At 41.5% G+C, this 26,164-nt stretch overlaps 2 protein-coding genes across 4 annotated transcripts in view; one reads left to right on the top strand and one right to left on the bottom strand.

The window, feature by feature from the left end:
* cpne4b (copine IVb) overlaps positions 1-26,164 on the bottom strand; it is a 51,635-nt gene that overhangs the window by 10,399 nt on the left and 15,072 nt on the right. For 2 of the 3 annotated variants that reach the window (XM_054764726.1, XM_054764725.1), the window contains 9 exons: positions 15,092-15,153; positions 13,955-14,216; positions 13,771-13,817; positions 10,642-10,832; positions 7,629-7,808; positions 2,520-2,591; positions 2,315-2,389; positions 1,780-1,863; positions 1,602-1,691 (listed from right to left, as the gene is read on the bottom strand). In XM_054764726.1, coding sequence (XP_054620701.1) covers positions 1,602-1,691; positions 1,780-1,863; positions 2,315-2,389; positions 2,520-2,591; positions 7,629-7,808; positions 10,642-10,832; positions 13,771-13,817; positions 13,955-14,031 — 816 coding nt within the window. In that variant the 5' untranslated portion in view covers positions 14,032-14,216; positions 15,092-15,153. The remainder of the gene's footprint in view (positions 1-1,601; positions 1,692-1,779; positions 1,864-2,314; positions 2,390-2,519; positions 2,592-7,628; positions 7,809-10,641; positions 10,833-13,770; positions 13,818-13,954; positions 14,217-15,091; positions 15,154-26,164) is intronic. The other variant, XM_054764727.1, reaches the window with a different exon arrangement.
* On the top strand, positions 17,079-25,867 carry dync1li1 (dynein, cytoplasmic 1, light intermediate chain 1). Its single transcript, XM_054764728.1, has 13 exons — positions 17,079-17,330; positions 17,550-17,623; positions 18,646-18,762; positions 18,841-19,071; positions 19,242-19,396; positions 19,592-19,685; positions 20,203-20,338; positions 20,451-20,562; positions 21,859-21,918; positions 21,996-22,040; positions 22,122-22,209; positions 22,301-22,423; positions 24,681-25,867. The coding sequence occupies exons 1-13, from the start codon at positions 17,227-17,229 to the stop codon at positions 24,797-24,799; spliced, it is 1,458 nt and encodes a 485-aa protein (XP_054620703.1). The 5' UTR covers positions 17,079-17,226; the 3' UTR covers positions 24,800-25,867.

Below are 26,164 nucleotides of genomic sequence, written 5' to 3'. Positions count from 1 at the left end.
AAAGGATCTCGCGAACAAGATAAATGGCTGCAATCCCCAGGAAAATGTGAGGGTCAACGGGCCTCAGCATGCACAAGGAAAGAAAATACACTAAATTCTTTAACTTGAAAGTGGCTAAAGGAACCAATATTAAGGCTGCCTGAGTGAGCCTCCTTAAAATCAATGGGCACGAGTCATTGGAGACAAACACAAAGAAGTGTTATTTAGTTGAAGAGCTGTGTGACCTTAGTGACGGAGGTCACCCTCAACAACTGGCAATCACAACCAATTCTACTATGCTTGATTAGAAACATCAGCCAGGGGTAATCCTCTAATCTCCCACTTTAACTGGCGACTGCCTGCACCCATAGTGTGATTATTTGAGGGAATGCATTTGTGTCTTGATAGTAATTTGTGCGTGTATGTGTGTGTGTTCATTGTGTTGCCTCATTTCCACTTGAAGCTGCTGAGAGTGTTACAAAAAAAAAAAAAAGACAACTCCTTGTTTCATACACTGAATCCTTACTCTAACAGGAAAATGGATGGAGGGTTATGCAGAGAGATGCAGAAGAAGACATGCAAAATGATCATAAATTTATGCATTGGTCAGTTAAGAGCCCGGCGAGAAGGATGCCAGATAGAAATCAGCGCCCTGCCATTTTGCACTATAGTGCTGATGCTTCAAACAGGTAGTCCGGGAAAACCATAGCCGATAGCGCGTTTGTGTGCGTTAGCCTTTCCTCCTGCTGTCAGGATCCATGCAGAGTTAAGACGCCTCTGAATATTTAATGATCACGCTCATGTTTATTCATGAGAACGATAACTGTTCCAAGTCGACGTGCGAGGCTTCACTCTCACATTCATTTACACTAATCTATCCTGGCAAGCGAAGGCGAAGGTTTAGCGATTCGAGCTCTTTTACATCGCTCCTCTTTACATAACACGATGACACCAGGAACATGACATGAAGTCAGCACATGAATCACTTGGTGGACCACAAATGGAGACCGGAGCTATATGTGCACACATATAGAGGAATGAGCAAAAGTATTTGGCCCGCCATGTCGATTTTGCAATACAGTGGAACCTCGGTTTGACAAAAACCAAAACGTACAAAAACCAAGGCAAAATTTTGAGCCCCATAATAGAAAATGTTGAATTTATGAATCTTATAGGAGCATTTGGCTTAATTCTTACCTTCTAATACAAACATTTTACCTACATCTAGCTATGTGATAAAGAACTACTTGCTTAAACTTAGACCTGATTTCTTATTTTAGGACTCCTTTTATTCTTAAAAGTCACAGGAGAAATATTCTAGCGATAAGAATTCAAGCCAATTGGAAGAATTTTTGCTTGAAATAAGAAATGTTGTCTCATTTTAAGATCATTTGGGCTTGTTTTAAGTATGGCTGTTTTTGCAGTGATAGGTTCACCCTGAAATTTCAAGTGAAAGCAGAATATTGCTACTTTTTCGTGAGTTGTGTATATGAAAGTGATTGTAATCCAAAATCCAACTTAACGCTAAAAAAACGCAAAAACAAAAACAGTCTCCTCAGGATAAATGAAGTGATGAGGGCATTGTGAAGACCTGCTATAAATAGTAAAGCTTGCAGACTCACCTTTAGCTCCCTTTCATGGTCTCCACTGCAGAGCGTGTTCAGGGAAACTTTGAATGATTTCCATACGGGGCTCAGGTTGTTCATGACCGTCTGTACAAATCCAATAAAGCACACAAACAAGACTCTTAATGTTCACCAGTCATTAACTCCCTGCGTGATAATGTGAGCATGCAATTACCTCCGTTCTATGCACAAGAGACTCGCTCCCATCGTCATTTATTCTGAAAATCTCCAGGAAAGGATCTGACTTGCTGAAGAAATCCTTCAGAGGGAACATAAATCTGTGAGGTGACTCTTCCTTTCATCACCATAAATCATTCCCACTCTAAAAGGAATCATTATTTCTCTCTTGTTTCTTCCATGCGTCCCAAATTGTCCACCCCTCCCTTGCTTACTTCCATGGTTCCCCTAAGGCACAACCTGTTTGGATTAGTCATTCATGGCTGTGCATGTGTGCATGCACGGGAAGGCTGAAAATTAACATAGTTATCTTTGTGTGAGAGATAGCAAGTGTTATTTGGGGTTCCCAGCTATCTCAGTGGGCCTCCTTTCATGCCACATTGAATTTTCTTGTATTGTGCAGGAAAACCCACCACTCCCACCTACATACATTTCTACATCTGCTGACACACACACACACACACACACAGTCAAACCTAACACAAACAAGTGCAGTTTGAGTCCTTCAAAGCGCCCACGCATGGCATACAAACCTTGTCGTCTAGCTTACGAGCACTGAAGGAGAGTTCAACGTAGTCGTCATTACCCGACAGCTCCTCCGCTGTCACCTTTTGAGGCGTGTGGGAGGAAAATGAGAGAAAATGAGATGGAAATGAGGCACAGATCACAGTGACCATCCAACTGCCCGAATGAAAGATGTGTATGTGTGCTGTGTGCAAGTGTCGATTGCGAACGCACCATTATGGAAGACTTTCCGGCAGTGTTTCCCTGTTTGAGAAGAGCTTTAGTCAGTTTCCTCTGTGAGACAATCTGAAACACACATCAAGATTATATGTAGTATTGACAGACCACCACATTTGGATATGCTTCACACAGACAAAAAGTCAAACCCAGTTTTGCAAAACACTAAATCCAAGGAGATTTTGTGCATTTGACACTTTAGTCCACTCCAGCATCTTCTTTCACTTCATTGCTACAAAGCAAAGTGCAACTTTGTTTGGTGTGGGACAAAATTGAACTTGGAAGGTGCTTTTCACACAGCTTAAGTTTACCTACGACTACCAACATTCTTATGGATGTACTACATGCCCTTAATTCAGTTGCAAAAGTTCCTTTCACACCTTCTACTTATTCTACTTACTGCCAGTCAGCAAAACTCCTTAAAGGTGCATTATCACCACAAACTGGACTGAGTGTTTGGAACTGGACAACTTGCAGAAAATGATATATACAGTAATCCCTCGCCACTTCAGGTTTGAATTTTGCGGCTTCACGCTATCAGGGTTTTTCCAAAATGAATCATCCTGTTTTATAGTCAAATGTGGCCTATTAAGAGTAAAAAAAAAGCATATTTAAGCATATTTAATTGTACATACCTTTTTGGCTAAATTAAGCATTTTCAAGCATAGAAATATCTAAATGAACTAATATAAGGCTTTCAGAGGAACTCTGTGCACTCTGCATCACTTTTTGTCCGCCCTCAGCTCACCTTGCACTACAACAGAACACATTTATAGCGACACATACAAGCATGAGTCCTTTTTATGTCTTGAATGGCTTACATTGTCTTTTTTTCTCTTATGTCCACTATACTGGGTAATATGAGTGTAAAGGTAACTATAGGGGGGTTATTTCACGTCTACAAGGCTCCAATAATGTTAAAAAACATATTTAGAAGGTCGTAAACAGGTTCTCTAATTATGAAAGTATTCGATTTATAAATAAGGAATCCTGCTTCATGGAAATTCACTTATCATGGTCAAGTCTGGAAGCAGTTAACCACGATAAACAAGGGATTACTTACTGTCCACGTTATATGTATGTATATGTACATACACACACACACACACGGGGTGTGGCTTTGCATGTCGGAGCAGGAAGAGGGAGGGCTATAGCACGTTTTAAAGTTCACGCCTCCCAGGGCGGACAGCACTTTTAACACAACATAAATAAAGGTTCTGAAAAACCCATCCATTTTCTATGCCGCTTATCCCCACTAGGGTCGCGGGTATGCTGGAGCCTATCCCAGCTGACTTCGGGCGAGAGGCCGGGTACACACGAGACTGGTCGCCAGCCAATCGCAGGGCACAAATAGACGAACAACCATTCACACTCACATTCATACCTATGGACAATTTAGATTTGCCAATGAACCTAACATGCATGTCTCTTTATGTGGGAGGAAGCCGGAGTACCCGGAGAAAACCCACACGCGCACGGTAAGAACATGCAAACTCCACAACTCAGATCTTCCAGATCTCCTGACCGCGTGGCCCGTTAAATTTTATGAAATGCTTTCAATTTGTAGTCAGTTATCCATCGACCCTTACGCTCTACACACTCAAGCCAGGCAGAAAATGAGTTGTTGTGAATAAATGCAGTTGACCATCCCTTTCTAGTGTAGCTTCTTGTCTACACTGTGTTCCTTCTGGCAACACAGAGGCATAAATAGACTACCCACCACATTAGGTTAGCCCAATTTAGCCTAAACCCCTCTCTGAAGATCCAAACTGATTGAGCTGTTTTTCATTGGATCCTTATGATCTGATCTACATACCTTCTGCCTGGAAAGTTAAACTGATTTCACACAGTTGAGACAAAATGTATTGATTTTTACAAGCGTTGATATATTCATCTTAATGAAGTGTATGGCCAGTTATTGCCGACAGCATGTAAAATATAATTGCAAACGTGCCGTGTCGTTGCATACAGAAGAAGGTGGCTGTAGCCTCCAGGTTTAAGAAGAAATAAAGACGTGTCATTCATTTGTGTTTCTCCTAATGGCCAGCAGGGGCCACTTCGCAGATTGCAAGAACAATTGGTTCCACACCCGACTGTGATAAGTGAATTTCAGCAAAGTAGGAGTCCTTATTTATAAATCTAATATTTTCATAGTAGAGCATAGAAAACCTGTTTACGACCTTCTAAATACGTTTTTTTAACATTATTAGAGCCCACTAGACATGAAATCAGACCCCCACAGTCACCTTTACACTCATATTACCTAATGTAGTAGACATAATAAAAGAACATAAGCCATTTAAGACATAAATAAGACTTGCGCTTGTGTATGTTGCTGTGAATGTATTCCGGTGCTCGGAGAGCTGAGTGAGTTGAGTTTTAGCTCGGCGTGGGTTACGGATGCAACAGTAGCCCATGTCAGGGATTATTGTGCCTGCAATAAAAGCCTGTTGTTCCGGCAATCAAGTGTGGTGCTTGTGTGTCTCACCTAACATTACAATAACATTACTGACACCTTGTGACCAGTGTAGAATACTACATATCATTGCAACGTCTTTGAATGCATCTTCTGAATGCCTACATATTTGCATTTGTGTTAATTTAGCCATTTTTATGCTTTAAAATGCTTAATTTAGGCAAAAAATACATTACATTTGATTAAATATGCTTATTTTGACTAATTCTAGGCTGTATTCAACCATGAAACATTATTAGTTATTCATTCATATGTTTTTGTAAAAAGCATGATAGAATGAAGCTGCAAATTTCGAACCACAGAGTGGCGAGAGAGTACTGTATGCTGTTATATTTGAGATAAAGAGACATGTGCTTCAACTAGAAGCAATCCCAATAAACAACTTGCTTACAAATAACTTTGTGACACAATCTTATCAACTCTCGAAGCAGATCAGTGCCTCCGGTGGTATACACTGCACCAATTTAAAGCATGGGTACGACTGTAATGGAACAAAGCGCTAGGTGAGACTTGTATTCAATATGTTGTTGGCAGAATGTTGTCCAATTTCAGTAAACCTCTGGCTAACACCTTCAAAATCCTCTTCTCTTGTGCCAGTAATCCAAGCTCCCACTGTGCTATTGAAAATCTCACGGCTTTGTGCTGCTCAGGTCATCACACTTTGGTGTCTTTGTTTGTGGCAAAAACAGACTTTAACTGCTTAGCTTTTATTTCCGGAGATCAGTTGAGGTCATCGGTCTTCTTAATGATCCCGGCATCCATTTTTATCCCCCTCCTAATTGCTCTTGTTTAACGAGCAGAACTCATAAATAAAGCACATATTTAAATATTGATTGCGGCATCGTTAAGGAGGGAGAACCATACTATTAATTATAGTGGAATGGAAAAAGACTGGTAACTGGAGAGGTGTCACAAACTATCTCTGATTGCATGCATTTTAAATAAAAAAATGTAAAAAAGTGAAAATGTGCATTCTTTTCCGAAACAACAGCCCCTCAAGTCAGGGGCTCAAGGACGACTTTCCCATAATGTAAATGCAGTTGATGACAGTAGCTGACTTCAGGCAAAAAAACACCCCATTGGGATTCCACACACAGCCGCACTTTGCCTCTCTGTCACCCCAACAATAGGACACATTCTGCGATACATGGTTCAAAGCTCAATGACCAGAATCCCATATTCACGCTCCTGTTCTTAAATCTAGTCATGCAGGCTGCACTGTCGCAGAAACAAGCACACCAACCCACACACACCACGCTTGCTGCACATGATGAAATGTCATATGCCTCTCAGACGATTTGCTGATTATACAGTAAGTGATCACTTCACTTGTAGATCTATGCTTACCCATGCATACCTACGGTTTCATTAGAGCATCCATCACCTGTACTGACCCCAAATATGAGACGGTACAAAAGTTTCCCTTAGAAAACGTCTGAAAAAAACATCTCATATTCGGGGTGTAGAGATTTTTACAAACCAGAAGGTGGTGCCAAGCGAGTCAGAGCGTTCACACACACCTTTGACTTTGAGAGAACAAGAGATATAGAGCGGCTGTGATTAACGCATCATGTCAAGCCACACCTCTCTGTTATGAAGGCAGATGGAGGCACGGTGTAGCGTCCCCACGAGAGCCCGACCGATATGGGATTTTTGGGGCCGATGCTGACGCTGATATTGGGGCCTGAAAAAAGCCTCCCACATTCCAAAAACATGCAGTTTCCTTTAATTGGAGGTCCTAAATTGTGCGATTGTGAGTGTGAATGATTGTCTGTCTATATGTGCCCTGCAATTGGCTGGCGACCAGTCCAGGGTGTACCCAGCCTGTCGCTCAAAGTCTAATGGGATTGGCTCCAGCACACCTGAGACCCTAATGAGGACATGTGGTATAGAGAATAGATGGAAACTGCCTTTTTTCCAAACTTGGTTGTCTTATATCAGGTTCATGTTCGTGAAACCACCTGGCTTACTTAATCTTAGCACCAAGCCACCATAACTAGGGATGTCCGATAATATCGGCATAACAATGTAAGATCGGTTAATATCAGTATCGTGATTTTTCCCTATAATTAAAGTCGATAATAAACATAATGCTGTACATAGGCCTAGGGGCGCTTGTATTTTCCGGCACGTAAATGACCTCATCAAATCACCTTTCAATCGTGTAAACAACCATGGATGGCTAGTAGCAAACTAGCTCGCTCCTTCCATTCCATCCATCCGTTTCTATGCTAAAAATTATGACACTTGATTTTCTTCCCTGGACTTTTTGATGATATAGTTGTAAATGGCTACCCTGTAGACTTTTAAAACAAATGTCACAGCCTAAGCCTAATCGCAAGTATGTACAAGATGTTGTACAATGTTGTTTACAGCCATGTGGAAAAGCTAATTGCCGATGCTGTATCCATTAGTTTCATAACAGATATCTGTCCACAAAGTCCACAACAGGAGATATGTGTGTTACATCGGCTGGTATCGGAAATTGAGAGCTGGACAATATTGACATATCGGACAATAAAGCCAAAATCGGACATCGCTAATGATAACCTTGCAGAAATTGTACACATGTAACCAGCCAAAGACTCACTTAACAATCATGGATGTAGTATTCTAGTTATTACTCTGACCTGTCCTAAGGTGCACTCCATGGCGCCAAGGAAGTCTGCATCACGGAGGCCGTTGTTGCCCGAACTGATGTCGTGAAGTTCAAAACGAAGCCTTTGCACCTCTTCAAAGTAGTAATCCACCAGGAAGATTTTGGAGAAGACTGGGCTGCTACTGCTGCGGATCACCTCTGTACGGTCCACCTTAAAACACACACAGTTGGGCATTAGTTTTACAAAACACTTTCACTGGTAGTATTATCATCTTTGTTATTCCATAATTTGTATTGTGTCTTATTTTGGCCACTTGGAGGCAGCCAGCATGATATTGACTGACAACTCCATACTTAATGTAACAAATGTTTCAGCAAAGTCATGCTAATTTTTAATCGCAGTGTTACTATCATGCATTTTCTGTTGGGCCAAAGTGATGAATTGAACACCATATTCATTTTCAGTGAAGATAAACGCAGTGAGTTTTGCTCATTGGAAGCCAATTTCACTTCATTGAGGTACTATCCTCCCTGATGTACTCCACTTCGATCTAATTTTCTCTTTCGCTGTCGCCAGGTTTGTTATAGCCTCAAAGCAGTCTGTACAAACCACTGTACGAGTTGCTGGCGCCAGCATCGTTCAAGCGTGAATAAAAATACTAACAGACCTGCCAACCTTGAAGAAATTTTAATGATTAGCTCCCCTGCCTCTCACTCCCCGCCGACACATCACCATGCATCCCCAAGGGGGGCCCACCCCACTATTTGGGAAGCGCTACCTTCAAGGTACAATATGTTACAATTCTGAGAGAGCAACTGTTCAATTTTTATTGCGGTTCACATTCTACTGTGTCTTTGTGCCCTCCGAGGTGTACAAAGACATGAGAATTCCATTAAATATCCAGCACACTGCTGGTGTGCATTGATTGTGAATGAGCAGACTTCTCTGTACCACAGCCCTTACAAATACAATTACAGAGCACTGTATTGTGTAGACTTACCAACTATGACTCTTTAAATACAGGGCATGTATAATTGTTGCATTGTCATTCAGAGATAGAAAGGCAAACATAAATCAGTCTGGTGGGGTTGGTGGGTGGACACACACACGCACACACACACACGCACACGCACACACACACACACACAGTGAAGGTCATCCAAGCAGATTCAATGCACAAGCAGAAGAGTGTGTGTAGCATCACATTCTCATCTACAGTACGACAGTGTAAACAGGGAGGACGTGGGACAGTGTCTGTACATACTGTATATTAGCCTGGTCTTTCACACGTGAGTGAATGTGCTTGCATGTGTTGAGCGTTTTCGGTGTGTATCTGCCATCGTTAAAGGGGACCTATTATGCTTTTCCTCTTTTGTGACCTATAAATGTTGTTACAATGTTGTATTCTCGTGTTAAACGATGCCAATGCGTTAGATAATGCGGTTTGGGCATCTGGAAGTGAGACCTGAAAGCAGTTTTGGACGGCTCTGCACGCTGTGTTTTACAAAGGTTTTTTTTAAACACCGAGTTCCGCTGACATAAATGCAACCCGGGCTTCCTTATATTGGCGTGCCCAGCACCCCCGTTCTGCTTTGCTCTGTTCAAGGTGTTAGCACGTCCAGCAATGGCTCGCAGGAAATGTTTGTCCGGGTGTGCCTAATGAGGCAAGCATCAGGCATAAGTGGTCGGAGTTGCTGATTGCCGGCCAGCAAGAGAAAAATATGCTCATCTGTCAACGGCACTTCACACGGGACTGTTTTGTGACGAAGCTGGACTATCTGCCAAACTGTTGCTGAAGTCCGACGCCTTTCCAACATTACTCGGCCGTGTTGAAGAGTCAGAAGAGCAAGCTGTAAGTAACAATTCATCAGTTTATTTTGTGTAAGTAATCGGACAAAAGGGGTTCGGCAGCTGTACGGACGTCCTCGGGAGCGCTTGGGAGTGTGACCAATCACAGCGGAGTGGGCTCGGCGGGAAGCGTACCTGGAGGAGGGCTAGGTGTGGAGTCAATTACACAGACTGTTTGGGCGGGAGCCAGGAAACACTCCATGAAGAGGTGCAGAGCCTGGAAAATCTAAAAAGCTTTCTTTGTGGTTTATCATGTGTATAGGCGTCCAGAAGTCAATAAAAAGGCCCAAAAATTATTATACAGGTCCCCTTTAAAGACACGACAGGATATGTCTGTCCGTCTCCCCCCCATAACCGCGCCCTTCATGCTGCAATCTTAAAAAGGTAAGATGGCTGCAACGCATGATTATTTTCTCCTTTGATTAATTTGAAGCTTGTTTTTCGACCAAATCAATATGATCCTAACACAGTCAGTGTTTTGGTCTGCAACATATCAGAAAAGAGGCAAAAGTGTTAGTCACTTTCCAAAGTCAAAGCTGATGTGTGTGAATATCTGGTTTTGTTTCAAACACAACGATAATCGGTCTGCTTTCATAGATGACCTTTCATGACAGGCTGAAATCAGAGCATATTTACATTTTGAATTAAAAATGATTACTTATATGCCAAATTAGTTGTCGATTAATTGGATAATCAATTCATAATCTATTAATTGTTGCCGCTCAACTGATACCACATCCTCAGGGGCATAATATATTTTTAAAACACCATTTGGGTTTTCCAAAAACAATTGATGAGGTTGAGTTGTTTTGGTGAACAAAAGTACAATTTAAAAAAAAATAAAATATCATGAATTAATAATGTATGTTAATTTGCATACAGCATATTTCAGTTTCATAATCAATTGAGGCTGAGTGCCTGGGTTCTTGATTAGGCACAATCATTTCGACGAACATGAATTTTTTTGATGCGTTTGAATAATGAAACGATACATGATTATTTAATTTAAAAAATTCACTGCGGAGTACAAAACCACACAGTAGGAAAAAAAGACTTGAGGCTCAATAATCAGCAATTTGTCAAAACGTAATAGATGAAAAGAGGACTTACAGAATGCATTTTACCATTTCGGTAGACAAAAACGTCTCCAAACCCCAAATCCAAACCCCTCTGCCTCCATTACTGTACTATATACCTCAAACCACTGGCCATGCGACTGCATCTTCAGAACCACGCAAGGGTCGGGTTTGGAGAGGGCGTCTCGGTCTGAGATTCCCCGGCAGGCCACTCTCAGCTCCACTTTGGTCAGGCATGGAGAGCTGATGAAGCCCAGCGTGGCCTCTGCAGACTCGTAGATATTACTCATGCTGAATACACAATCACACACTAAAAGGAGAAAGAGAGAGAGAGAATGACATATGTGGGTTGTCATTTTAGGATGTACAAGACAGACAGATGGCTAGCTAGATAGACAGACATAACCTTACAGCTTTATTGTTCCTATAGGTCACACACCTCATAACAATCGCCCACACTCTTTAACACAAAGGTCTAATCAGCCTAAATTGCCGCAAACCCCCTTAGCGGCTTTGCTTCATTCTGCTTAGGTCTACACTACTTGATGCTGCAGGACAGCTTCACAACATGTACCAGCCAGCACCTAATCAACGCATTACATTTCATTACGTGAATCCGCACAAGAACATGATGTGTTAAAGCGATGGTGTGTTAATTACAGACTCTACCGGATGGTTGAAATGCCTTTCAAAAAGAACAGAACGTTACACACCTACGCCTTATCTTGCAGATGGACCCGTTTTTCCCCCCTTTGTGTACAATTAACACCTCTTCTTGTATCAATTTTATTATCTAAACTTGAAAGAAAGAGAGCGTTATGCAATGTGTTTAAACAAGGCACTGCAGCTTCAAGAATGCTTTTGATTCCACTGATAAAGGTTAATTTTGCAATATGACACCTCCTTAAACCCAACAATAATTTCACTGCTCGGTGTCAAAATGCATGGATTCGTTGTCTAAGTACGCTCAGAGCACCGGATGGAAACCTAAGCTTGCCTCCAGTCCAGTTGGTCTCACCCTAAAGGATACCCGCAGGTCTACTGATGTGCTAGATGGTACAAAGTGAATATTAATGCAGTGGTCTAGTAGTATCCTCCTTAGGGATGTAAGCTCCTGGAACTGGGTCTGACTCTGACCTGGATCTCGCTCTATCTGTCCTCCATAATTTATGTTTCATGTGTATGTTGGTTGATTATTTTTAGCGAAGTGGGTTGAGTGGGCCGTGTAGTTCACACAACATGCAGACATGGACCAAAACCGCAGGACAGGTGTGTGACGTACACCTGACATGTGCGCCTAGGTGATATGTTGTGCTTATGTGCATTTTGCATGCTGCTGCCTTGAGTGTGTGTGTGTGTGTGTGTGTGTGTGTGTGTGTGTGTGTGTGTGTGTCGGTGCCTGTCCCTTCCAGTTGAGAGCAGATGACAAGTTAACATTCTAGTGTAAAAGCGATTTTGCAAAACTCCCTGAGGTGTTGGAAAGAGCACAGTCTTCCAGTGAATTATTTACATACACAGTGAAATCACCCAACATCCCAAAAGTGGTACAGAAGTGGCACAATTTGGAGTTCAACAAGCATTTTCTGTAACAATTTGCCTCAAAAGTCAAACAAAAATTCCCAAGTTCACACCAGAGCTCAGTGAGCATCTAAAACATTAACTTAAGAGTTTTGCTTTTTCTTTAGCTTATTTGTCATGTCACTGAAGAAGTAGAAACGTGTGATGATTTGAAGCTCTTCAGCTACAGAAATACAGCTGTCCCTCTTAGAAAAATGGCTAAGTGAACTAAAATACAAATGTAAAGCATTTAGAAGATGGATTCAAAGACGCTGTAATGATACGTAGTATTCTCCACTGGTCACTAGGTGTCAGTAATGTTACTGTAATTTTCTGTGAGGCCCACAAGCATCAGACTTGATCACCGGAACAACAGGTTTTTATTGCAGGTTTGAATGCTCTCACGACAGGCACAATAATAACAATATAATAGTATTATATTAATAATCATCAGAATAATAACACGGGCCACTGTGTGTGCTACAAGCTAAAATCAACTCTGTACCCCGACGTCACTTCCTGTCCTCCACACGACCGGAAAACAATTTGCAGCACACACAAGCACAAGTCTTATCGATATCTTAAATGTGTTATTTTCTCAGATGATGTCGACTATATTGGGTAGAGGTGACTATAGGGGTGTTATTTCATGTGTAGAGGGCTCTAATAACATTAAAAATTGTATTTAAAAAGGCGTAAACAGGTTTTCTGTGCTCTAACTATGGAAATATTTGATTTAGGAATACTACTTTGTGGAAATTCACTCGTAACGGTTGGGTATGAAAGCAATTCACCGCGGTACACGATGGACTACTGTACGTCTAAACTCCACGAGAGATGACAGAATCGCTCCCCTCCCGGTCCCTCTTCCACAAGGGAGTGGTTTTACTTCGTTTGACTTTTATTATACAGCGGTAGGAAATGGTAAGATATTACTCGTGAGATTGTCTGTACAGTTAATAAAGGTTTAGTGACACATTAACTTTACATTATTTCCTATGGGAACATCTGTTTTGACAACTTGCCTCACAGAACGTGTCTCCACTGTGTTCTTTTTTAATAAATCAATCTAGTGCAATCAGGAGAGAAGGATGAGAGGAATCCCCCCAACACATATTTTAGTTATGTTCCCCATGTGTAGGAGAAATATAGTGCCATACCATATATGTAATGCTGTGCCTCCTGCTCTGAAATTGCTGTGTAAATCAAAAACATCCCCCAATCTCCCATCAAAAAAAAAATCTAGATTGATATAAGACGCCTTATAAAATCTTTTCAACGTGCTTGTGTCAGCTCTTACTCTCCGTACTGTGACAATCAATCAGTGTTCCATTACCATGACCCTTGACTGTGTCTGTGTGTGCCTATTCACTATAGTGCGACTGTGACAGATGTGACATTAATGATTCAGTCACAGGAAGCAGGGCCATGACACTCAAGTACACTGTAACTGCTCTTATTGATTATCAGACAAGGTGCAGAGGCATCACCTTTCTGCAGCTTCCACCTAAAGAGGTGGCTTGTTATGCAGTTCTGTGCAGGTTAATAGGTCTGGCAAGGGATTACACGTATGGGGATGACGGAAAAGAAATAAAAATGAGGGGAAAGCTAAGAGCACTTCTGCAAAAGTAGCCATTAAGGTGTCTTTGGGATACTATTTGATTGGCAAGTACACAAACAGGATATCTTACTGTATTGATCAGCAACCATGAAGCCTCCCTTTTTGTGCACCACTGACCTTAACACACACACAAGCACACTTTTCATGCACATTCTTAATACAAAACAATGCAAATATGTGGAACAAGCAACACTTTCCATGCCAAATCTGAAAGATACGCACCAACCAGGGTGCTTGCACGTATTTCAACTCACCCCCAAATGAGACTTTGAGAAAAGATCCGAGCAAGCCGATGAACTTCCCCCGCTGTTGACGTGACAATCACGGGCATCTACCTCGCCGTCTCTGGACCCATCTCCAGCTCCTTTCACACTCTTGGTCTTTGGATGATTTCAAGTCACCTACACTGCAGAACTGGAGCGGGATGGCGCTAAGTGCTGACATCCAAATATTAGAGCTCTATTCAAATTCCCAGCGGGCAAGCACAGCGAGGACGCGCTCCTTCCTGGGTTGACTCTGGATGAAAGATGGGGAAGGAGGAGGGGGGCGGTGCGCCACTTAACTGGAGTTTGTAATCCGCTGACTCCACTGGGGGCCGCAGAGATCGCGCCGCATCCAGGGACTCACTTGCCAAGCAGCACGGTCTACCGGCGCCCTCTGGTGGTCGCTTTATGTATTAAACACGTGCGCTACTGTATAATGAAGGGCTTTTCCAGTTCTCGACTTTGATTGGCTCAGATGCGCTTCAGTGGTTTTATAATAAGCGATGACCGCACACCTGAGACCAGTTGGTGGTCCATAAAAAGACCCTTCTGCAACATCTAGATGAGTTTTCTGCGGATGTATTGAAAACATTTCAAATCCAATTTGCAACTTTTAAAGTTTAAAGGTTATTACATTTACTATGATATGACCTCTTTAACACATCTCAATTTGTTATGTTTGTAAATCATGCTATATTGTTGATCTCTGCAATAAAAAGGTTTTCATCTCTTAAGATTAACACTGTAGTTCAGCTTTACTGTTTTTAGATTGCTTCTAACATGGGCTGTTTTATGTTTTCGCGATTGCATGACGTGTTTTCCGGGCAATTTCACCAAATTACGTAGAGAGATGAATCCAATAACATAGTTCCAGTTTTATGTTTTCAGCATTCCATCATCAATCCATACAACAGTCACAGTCCCTTGATTTCAATAGTCCAATGAGAGCCGCTAAAAGAGATACGCCAGTCAAAACAAATCTGCTTTTGCAAAGATAGCGTCAGAGGGAAACAGCTTTCTACTACACCATAAGCGTCTAACTCACGGCCACATCGAACCCGCCTCATCACTTTATTTGTATTTCAGTTTTGACAGAAAAATTGCACTGCATGCAATTGCAGCTCTTACCTCAGTGTTATTTGATGCAACAAGCTATTGACTTCTGATTCTGAAGCAAGTTATCCATCCCTCTGTTGGGAAACAAATGAATCATCAATCAAATGATGGGACAATTGTGGAATAATATCATACAGCAATTATTTACAGTATTTTCCAGACTATACAGTCATGGCCAAAATGATTGGCAAACCAACAGCAAGGTTACCAGTAAGCAAGTTCACCAAGCTCCCGATCTCATTCGCGCCCTGTCTTGGCTGTCAACTGTAATGTTCACTCCTACGTTCATGCCAGTCTGTATGATAACATTTAAAAACATGTTAAATTATACACATATATATTGATACATAAGTCAAAACTGGCTATAAGGTGAAGGACCAACCAAACTATGAAAAAAAGTGCAATTTATAGTCCGGAAAATACGGTACATTACGGTATATATTATATTCTGAAGGCAGTCCTATACTGCGACTGTGTCAATAAAATCTCAGCATCATTGTTAGTAGGACTGCAGAATTCTACAACTCAGTACAAGTGTACATAATGTTGTCTTGCTCGGGGGTGTCCAAACATTTTCCAATACATAAAAATTGAAGAAAGATACAGGAGGGCCACTTTGATACATTTACATTAAAGATTCTACAACCAATCCATTGTAGGTCAGTACAGTGGAACATTGGTTAGCGTCCACCCCGGTTAGCATGTTTTTCCTCTAACATCGAAAATTTGCGCCAAAATTTTGCCTCGGTTTGCGTACATTTTCCGGTTAGCGTACAATATGGCGTGTGTCTCGTTTGCGTCTGCGTGAGCCCAACTGTGTTCTTAATGTATTTACATGACAAAATGTAATGTTAGCATCCTTAGCTTGCTAACAAAATGATAACCGGAAGTCAGCTATGTCGCCCGTCTATGATGTCATCAGCGGTTGACTCTCAAAAATGTGAACACAAAACACGTTTTTATAGTTTTACAATTATAGTTTTACATGCATGAAACTATTCAAAAGACACATAAAAGGGATAAATGAACATTTAAGGTTACTTTTACTTTCATTGAAGACATGACTGCTCCCAAAGACACGATGTGGCAGCGAGATCCACACCTTCCTCTTCAACACTCCATTCCTGTTTGGACATGAATTATTTTGTGAATTTAATAGTGTTTTTCACTTTCTTTATGAAAATGCTGTTACTTGCAACTTTCTTTGGCTCCATTTTGGTTTATTGAGGTGAAAAACACTATCGAATTCAATAAATAACTAATGGAGAAACAGGAAGGTGATGTTGAAGAGGAAGATGTTGATCTCGCTGCTACGTTGTGTCTTTGGGAACAGTCACATCAGGTCACTTATCCCTTTCATTATCATTTATATTTATTTTTATGCATTTTGAATTGTTTTCTGCATGTAAAACTTCAATTGTAAAACTATAAAAACCTGTTTTGTGTTTGCATTTTTGGCTTTCTGGAACGGATTAATTAGATTTACATTATTTCTTATGGGAAAAAAACGATTCGGTTAGCATCCATTTTGGTTAGAGTCAGACCTTCTGGAACCAATTCATGTTGCTAACCAAGGTTCCACTGTATATATTAAGCTATCTGAACAAAACATCCACATTTTATCTTTGTGTCAAAGCTGACCTAGCCAATTAGCAAAATATCTAACACAATTTCTCATTAATAATTGATTCATTTTATTCTTACAATATGCCAAAGGCCAAAATGGCCCCGGGTCGCACTTTGGACACCCCTGTTGTAGCTGTTGTGCGTTTGCTATGGTTCATTTGAAACCCCATTCATCATGATCTCAGTAAAATCATCACAAATCAGTCTAAGCATCATAAAGGATTTTGAAGAAGCTTATGATGTGTTGTAGGCTTTGCACCATTAAACGATTTGGATCATTTTAAGCCTTTATGGTCACATGGACACTGTTCATCCAGCAACAGCTCATGATGAATGCATGTTGTAGAATGATGATGGTTCAGCTTTGTCACGTGGAGGATGAGTTTATAACATATACTGAAAGGAGGAGGCATCTTTGAGTGGGACGACCACGCCCCGGTCCGGCCGTGCAAGTGCAGCAGGCTAAGCTAGCTTGGACTCTGTACATCCGGGCAATTTGCGCCGTTGACAACCCTGCGAAGATGGCGACTACTGGGAGGAGTGCATTATTATCCTCCACCTTAACTGGATCAAAGAGCGCACTGGAGAGCTGCAACGCGGAGGAGGATGACGGGCAGAACTTGTGGTGGGTGTGAGGTTTCTTAGCGTCGAAGTTAAGGAGAGCGGACCTTTCCCAGCGCTAAAGCTTAATTATTACGAGGAGGAGGTTCGTTTGACAGCTAGCCGCCTGCTAACGAGGCTAGCTTAGCATCAGCACCAGACAGGAGACTAGTCGCCTTACCTACTCACAATGAATGAACAAACTTTGTACCGTCGTGGGATAATGGGCTCTTTCTGTCTGCAGGTCGACAATCCTGAGCGAAGTGTCAACCCATTCAAGATCAAAACTACCGTCTGGCAAAAATGTCCTGGTGATGGGTGTGTATATGTGCAACCTAGTGGCTAGCTAGAATGCATCGTTGTGTTGACTGGGTGTGCAGTAGCTTGCTATTATGTGATGCTGATCTGCGGGTTCGGTGTGCATTCTAGGGCACAGGTGCGTTTTCTGAGCGTGCACGAAACCTTGCAAGTCATTGTAGTATGCTAGTGGCTACAAGACAGGTGATGCTGAGGAGAGGAGGCGAACCACCAATCCACACAAAAGATACGCCCCTGCTCTGTTGATGTACGCACACGCAAACACACTCTGGGCTAATCCTTTGCCTGCTACCCATTCCTGCTAATCAGCGAGTGTATTGATGTGCAGCGTGGTTGACAGGCCCGTGCTATGTCCGGTTTACTTTTCATCAAAACATCAGTGCTGCATGGAGTCCCTCTATCGGCTTGTGTGGATATAGCACAATTGACCCATTCTTGGCAACACAACAATAAAATGTTAGGCTTTAAAATGAGTACAAATGTTAGCAGTGAAGCTGTGTGGCTTGTTCACATTGTCTGAGTACGGTGGCCGACAGGGGCAAACACAGAAATGATCCAAACCCAAAAACACAAATGCAACAGGAAAATGCTGCAAGTTTAAAATGCTGCAAGATGGAAAAAACAAATGCAAAAGAAAAATGCTGCAAATGCCAAAAAACGCAGAAACAAAACGCAAGTTAGGCAGGTTACCAGAGGCGACAGACCCGAGGGATGACCTTGTCTCTTAAAGACATGAGTGGGATGTCCAGAATGAAAAGGTACATTTTTCTCTGTGTTTGCAAAAATCGTGTGCTCTATACAGTCATACTGTAAAATACTACTTTCTTCTGGGCATCTTGCTCATGTCTTTAAAGATGGGTATGGAGTGTTTGGGCACTGCGGCACATTTACCCCTGTCAGCCAAAGTATATCCTCAATTGTACCCGTCAGGATAATATAATACCGATATGATCGTAAAACATAGTACACTGCACACAGTGTACTGCTCTGACTTGTTTTACTTCCTGCTGTTTTGTGTTTAGGAGAGGTTGGCTCAGGGAAGACCACCTTGGTTGCCAAACTACAAGGAGTTGAAGAGTACATGAAAGGGCGAGGCCTAGAATACCTCTACATCAGTGTCCATGATGACGACATTGATGGTATTTAACAGTTTTTTTGTTTTTTTTTAGCAATTTAATTTTCTGTCTACTTGTTTTTAACTTAGTGTTTGTGTTCAGACCACACAAGGTGTAATGCCTGGGTGTTAGACGGAGACCTTTACCACAAAGGTCTACAGGGAGTAGCGGTACCGGTGGATGCAATCAGCAACACGTTGCTGCTGATAACGGTTGACATGTCGCGGCCATGGAACGCCCTGGACTCGCTCCAGAAGTGGGCCGCCGTCGCTAGGGAACACGTCGACAAACTGCGGGTCCCCCCGGAAACGCTGCGGGAGCTGGAGCACAGACGTGAGTCATACTGCCCGCAGTTAAGGAAAAGTGAAAACAAGCGCTTGCTTTTTCACCAGGGGAAAATGATAGACAAAAAAACCTTTTAGAAGAAGCACCAGACTCAGTGATATGGCTTCTTGGAGGATAATAAGCTATGGTATTTTATCTACATGTGTGTCTGTGTGTAGTTGTAAAGCAGTTCCAGGAGTACACAGAGCCCGGCAGTGGGGAGGATGGCACCCCACAGAGGAGAGGCGATGAGGAGGAGAGTGTGTTGCTGCCATTAGGAGACAACACACTCACACACAACCTGGGCATACCAATGGTAGTGGTCTGCACCAAGGTACATCCACTCACTAATAGGTTGAATCATTGTGTTCCACCGTGTCTTATTATATAATGTGATTAGGAAGAATTGAATAAGTCAGTTTGAATCTTTAAGGAAAGTTCTTGTTGTAAGACCTTATATGTCAATGCCAGCACTGCTCACTTGTCAGACAGTGTCCTTCATCTGACACCGACCTCTCTGTCCTCGCAGTGTGATGCCATCAGCACTTTGGAGAAGGAGCACGACTACAGAGACGAACACCTGGACTTTATCCAGTCTTATATCAGACAGTTTTGTCTGCAGTGTATCCTTCACAAAGTCAGCATTTCTCCTTCCTGTATTTTTGCATAAACACCCTAATGCCAAGTATGCTGATAGCTTTTAACAGCACAGCAGTGTTTCCCACAGGACTGCAATGGTGATGGTAGAGGGTTGCGTTGGGGGATGATGTAGTGATGTAATAGTCAAATTTGCATAATTGGCTATGACACAAGAGTGAAAAGTGAATAAAAGTCTCTCTTTTTTTTTTTTTCATTTAAGTCATTCATACTACCCTGAGAACGCCCGATCTTGTCTGATCTCGCAAGCTAAGAAGGGAGCAAGAGAGAACAGGTATCTTATTTGTGGCACACCGGGAAACACTGCATTTCTAATATTTACTACCTTTCACGAGTGCATCATATCATCAGGAATATTTTGCAGAAAGATGTGCACCACCCATGTTTAAAGACTGAAAAACAGCCTTTAAAAAAAAAGTATGCTGACAAACCCATCTTTTCATCATGATTTTGGAGGGAGGAAAACCTTGACAGTGTTGTCAGATGGAGCGTCTCTTATTTACACATCAGTGAAGGAGATGAAGAACCTGGATGTGCTATATAAATATCTGGTCCACAGACTTTACGGCTTTCCGTTCCATTGCCCTGCACAAGTGGTGGAAAGAGATGCAGTCTTCATGTAAGTGTGTGTACTGTTACGTAATATACATCCACTCGTATTGACTGCTCCAGCTTGTACCTACTGGGTGAGTCAAAAATGCATTTTTAAATGTTTTTCTGTCCTCCACCAGTCCCTCAGGTTGGGACAATGAAAAGAAGATTGCAATACTTCATGAGAACTTCCAGACAATAAAGGCAGATGACGGGTTTGAGGATGTAATTGTCAAACCACCAGTCAGAAAGGTAAGGCACTGAATTAAAAAAAAAAATCCATTATAAAAAATTTCGTAGTGATGTACAGATGCTTCTGTGGCTGCATGAAAAAAATTTTTAAATTAATTTTCATATTGCACATTCATTTTTTGTATATGCTTTAAATTTGAACTGTTTTTAACATAGCGGAATAGTTGCTTGGTGGAGAACTACACTGAAAAAGAACCTATGCATACATTACAAATACAGTAATCCCTCATTTATCACGGTTAATTGGTTCCAGACCCGACTGTCATAAGTGAATTTCCGCAAAGTAGGATTCCTTATTTATAAATGGAATATTGTTATATGTAGAGCATAGAAAACCTGTTTAATACCTTCTAAATAGGGTTTATAACATCATTACAGCCATCTGACACAAAATAACACCCTATAGTCACCTTTACACTCATATTACCCAATGTAGTGGACATAAGAGTAAATAAGCCATTAAGACATAAGATTCGTGTCTCTGTGTGTTGCTATTAGTGTGCTCCCTAGGGGAGCTGAGTGGCAGGCAGACAGGAAATGACGTTGGGTGGTTCAGAGTTGGTTTAGCTTGGCGTAACCCGTGTTTTCATTAGGGATTATTGTGCTTGTTGTGCGATAATTCAGACCTGCAATAAAAGCCTGTTGTTCTGCCGATCAAGTCTTGTGTGTCTCATCCAACATTACAGTCACATTACTGACACCTAGTGACCAAAGTTTTTACGCTTTCGGTCTACATATCATTCGCAGCTTCTTTGAATGCATTGAAATGAGTCTTCGGAGTGCCTTATATTTGTATTTTAGATAATTTTGCCATTTTTATGCTTAAAAATGATTAATTTTGGCAATAAATACCTAAAGTGGTGAGGGACTGTAGTTCCCTCTGCTATTCAAAACACTTATAATGTAAGAAAGTATATTTTGACTATGTACAGCGCTTTTACAATTTTTTGGACATTAAAAACGTGTTATTTATTTGGCAAATAAACTAAAACAACCGTTTTTTTCCCCCACACATGATAACCAAAAATATTTTGTATGGCCTCTTTTAGAACAGCTTGCAAAACATTTTGGAATGCAAGTAAATAATGAGAATATATTGTCATGCATGTTAATGGTTTTTCAATTAGACCATGGAAAGAATTTTGGACTGCTGCACACAGAATACAGTAGAGTAGGTTGATAATGTATTACATACAGCAGAAACAACTGCTGACCAGTGTCTTAAAGCGTTATTTTATCCAATCAAATTTTCGACTGTAAAGACAAAGTTAAAATAAACCTCTTCTTTTCCACTAGGTTGTACATGAAAAAGAAATTCAAGCTGAAGATGACCAAGTCTTTCTGGTCAAACTACAGGTTAGCAAATGTTTTATGTTTAATGTTAATACTGTAAGGTCCTTCAATAAAGTGTGTATATTTGCCCCTTTTTGCAGTCACTGCTTGCCAAACAGCCTGCTGTTACCGTAGGCCGACCTGTGGTAAGTGTTTCCGTCCCCCCCCCCCATTTGGTACCACCAAAAGGTCCATAAATGTGAGCAAAACTGTCCGTGTTCATAAAGGACACAACAACCAGAGCACCCACTGGTTCCCCTAGGACGAGCAATCGTTCAGCAGCGGCCAATGTCACCAACGCCATGCCGCAGTCGGGTACGCTGTGTCATATTTCCATACACACGTGAGCCACCAGCATGAGGCAGTGTAATGTTGGTGTGGCCGTTCATTTCTGTGTGTGCTGCAGGTCAACCCAATGAGGGTGTCTTGGCCAACTTCTTCAACAGTCTACTGACAAAGAAAGCAGGGACGGGAGGACCTGGGACGCCGGGTGGCGGGAACAACACTCCAGGGACCGTACGCAAGTCAGGTGAGAACGCCCTCACACCTACTCTGATTTCCTCTGGTTTATATGAGCAAGAAAGTGATCATCCATACATTCACTGGAATTCTCAGTCATTATTCATACCTGCCTCTTTTTGATGTGACCTTCCACCCCTGACTTCCTTAATATGTTGCAACATCTTCTGTTCTCCTTTTTCTTCCTGTATCGAGTGTATCACACTATAAATCCTGAAATTGTTGCCTCATTTTTTAACCACACTCATCAATCACAATATGTGTATGTGTGCGCACCAGTCAGAGGATGCTGGCCACGATAAGGTGTGTGTGAGCAAGGCATTCTCCATTTATCGTGCATACAGTATGTCTTTTCTTTTTTTTTTTTGCTTCCTTAAACCTCTCATCATCCAAGCATGAAGGATACTGGGATCAAACGTGCTATGCACCCATTTTATGAGCAATATCGCAGCTTTATGCCAGAATGTACATAAACTGGGGATTTAGAGCTTAATCATAGCTTCTAAAACAGTGTTAGCTCTAAAATATAATCACCACCTTAAATGCCACTTCAGAAAACAAAGGAAAATTAGTTTTTAAAAAAGGGCTATCTTGTTGAGAATGACATTTTCTCCTTAATTCTTATTGTTTCCTACCAGGAAGCCATCAAGCTCCTCCCCGTTTGTATTTGGGCATGTTGCATTGCATTTGTTTTAACTTTATGTTTGCCGCACACATTGCACATGATTCCAATTACGGCTGGCTACAAAAAGTTACAAAGGTGGCTGTATATGATATTGCACTTTTGGACAGCTTAGATTCATATGAACTAATAATAACCTGGGGCTGTAATAAAAAGGAGTTTTATTTCTTTTATTGCTATTACTTCTTGGTCTGTGTTGCTTTTTTCTATTAGTTGTGGTCAATGGCAATATTGGTTGGTTGTTCCTGAACTAATTATGTTCAGTATACACTCAATCATGAATTAAATATTGTAACGGAGTATAAATTAGGAAATGCAAATGATAAAATTGCATTTGTTACAACACAGGCCTATGGTTACTGTAATTCCTGGGGTATAAGCCACTACTTTCTTTTCCCACTTTGAACCATGCATTTATATAGTGATTTGCTAATTAATGGCTAAAACTACAGTTCCCATGATGCTTACAGTGCAGCTTCAGGAAGTAGTGAAGTGGACGCTAAAAGTTATTTTAAGTAAGCTGGATCAACTGTAGAATTACTACAGCTTCTGTTTGGACTGCTCGGACCACCAACTGTCACTGTTGTAACGGTTTGATTTAGCGTAGGTTGATTGACCATGCCTGGAAAGTGGGGCACATGGAGGACTGTTGTGATACGCCATGCTGTGCGCACGTCGTGTTGAATAAACGAAGCCAGCACGTCCGCTCCAAAAGAGTACAAGTTTGTGAGTTTTTGTCTTGGCAAAGAGGGACTTTAGACGCCCTACACCTCGGACGCTAGACTATCGGCAATGAGTTTTGAAAGGCTGGACTACTTCATGATAAAGAGGACAACTCAAGCTAAAGGGCTAATTCGGCTCGAGACGAAAGATGCCAAGAGCGACAACAAAAGGGAGAGAGACTGACAAAGTCTTTGACGAGGGAATGATGAGGCTGTTCAATTGTAAAGAAGAGGACGACTTTAGTGGTTTTATTTCCCAGGAGGAGGATGAAGACAGCGATGAATGGCTTTTCTGGTAGGCTACAAGTCATGTTACACGCACTGTTCGGCACTGTTTAACTAGCCGTCTTACACGTGTTGTTTTTGGAAAAAAGCATTTATTTTATCAAAATTAGAAAAATCTGTGTAACATACTAAATATCCCATGTTACAAAGTGGACACCTGCGGCTTATAGACATGTGCGGCCTATATAATGTATGTACAAATATTTTTTAATACTTTTTAAATTTAGTGGGTGCAGCTAATATACCGGTGCACTCTACTCAGTCTGGGAATGACGGTATATTGGACATTATTGGACATTATACACATTTCAGACTACCCTTTCATCTGTGCACACTTAATTAGCCATCTACTTTGTCAATTCATTAAACAAGTAAAAAAAAACTTGCTGAACATAAATTTGCTGCTACATTTTACAACCAGCCCTAATTTTAAACATGTGTCATTGTTCACATTGCATTTGGAAATGTGCTGTTACCCATTGCACTCACTGGTTATGTGCATGCTCGTAAGAAGGAAGGGGTTGCTACACTTGACTAACTTGCATGTATGTGTGTGTGTCGCCCTGTTGTGGCTGCAGGCTCCAAGCTGGGCCTGAGTGATGTGCAGGCAGAGCTGGACCGCATATCCAACCGGGAGACGGACTTGGACTTGCCCAATGCCAATGAGACCCCTGCCACTGATGGCCAAGACACATGAATACCAACACTCTTCATCCCCCCTGCTCTTCTTCTTTCGTCCTGCACCTCAGTCACCCTCCGCCTCTTTTGCCCTCCCTCCCTCTGCTCTGTCACACGGCTATGCAAGGGAACAACGAGGGAAGTAGGGGAAAAGAAAAGGTGGATACCTAGTTTTCTCTCCCTGTTATCTTTCATCTTCCACAAGGAGAGTTCTTCTCTTCCCCTCATGCCTTCATCCAAAACCTGCCCCCATCCTTCCAATCCCACCTACCTTTTTCTTTCCTGGCTGTTACACTGAGGATTTGTCACTGTTGCATACAAGAGTGGGTATGAGGGACCAATGTGGGAGGTGTAGGCTGGAATGATGTTTGTGAATATCTGCATCGCAAGGGTGGAAGCGGAAGGTGTTTTATCCATCCATCCATCTATTAATTGTGATGGTTCTGTTACATGTTTTTTTTTTAATGCTAGAAACTGCTGAAGGACACATGTTGAAGAAACTGCACTTAGATACGCTGGATGTTTGGCCAATGGTTTAAGGTGGAGGAAGAGATTCAGAACAAAAAAATGTATGCCTGAAACAATAGTATTTTTTTTTTTTTAAGAAGGGACAAACATACTTGTGTGTGTGCGTGTGAATGTGTGTGTATGAGAGAATGAGACTGAAAATGAAGGATGTCAGTGCAACCTTTGTGTATGTTGAAAGGATTTCTGGCTATTTACAAACCAAAAAGCAAAAAATGTGACTATGCTTTTGACACTACACTCTTTGAAATACACTATCCCACAGACTAAACATGAAAATATGGCAGACCTCACTGTCTAGCACACTTGACGTTTGGCCAAACTCCCCTCAAGATACATAGCGCTCACACAGGCAGCGCACCGCATTAGGCGGGTGAGCTTTACTTGTACATAACGACACAACACTGATTCCATACTTGCTGCGGGCAGGGGGTCAAAGTATGATGGGGTCATATCAAGAATGTACAGCCATTGTCTCGCTGATTGGTCCTGTTATTTCAGAGCTCTGTGTTGGCGTTTGTATAATCAGATCTGTTAATCAGTCAAATAAAAGGTGTATTTATTCGGATTCATTGACCAGGCCTCTTTAATTACCTCTGTGGTGATTTTTGTCTTGACATAAACACTAATAAGCTGTTGCAGTTATGATTATGATGGCAATAACATTATTTTGTCACAGAATCAAGTGCCTGTCAAAGGAAGACCTATTCCTTGGCATGATAAGTGTTTAGAAGTGTACTTTAAGACATTAATAGTTCAGTATATTCCACACAATATAAAGTAATCATTTGGTAGTCCTGTTTCAAACCACTGCAGTAAACCTCCATTCAACATTTGAATAAATCACTCAAATTTATTA

The sequence above is a fragment of the Dunckerocampus dactyliophorus genome, chromosome 20, assembly GCF_027744805.1.
Source record: "Dunckerocampus dactyliophorus isolate RoL2022-P2 chromosome 20, RoL_Ddac_1.1, whole genome shotgun sequence".
Classification (NCBI taxonomy): Eukaryota; Metazoa; Chordata; class Actinopteri; order Syngnathiformes; family Syngnathidae; genus Dunckerocampus; species Dunckerocampus dactyliophorus.
This window is presented reverse-complemented; position numbering and strand designations above follow the sequence as displayed.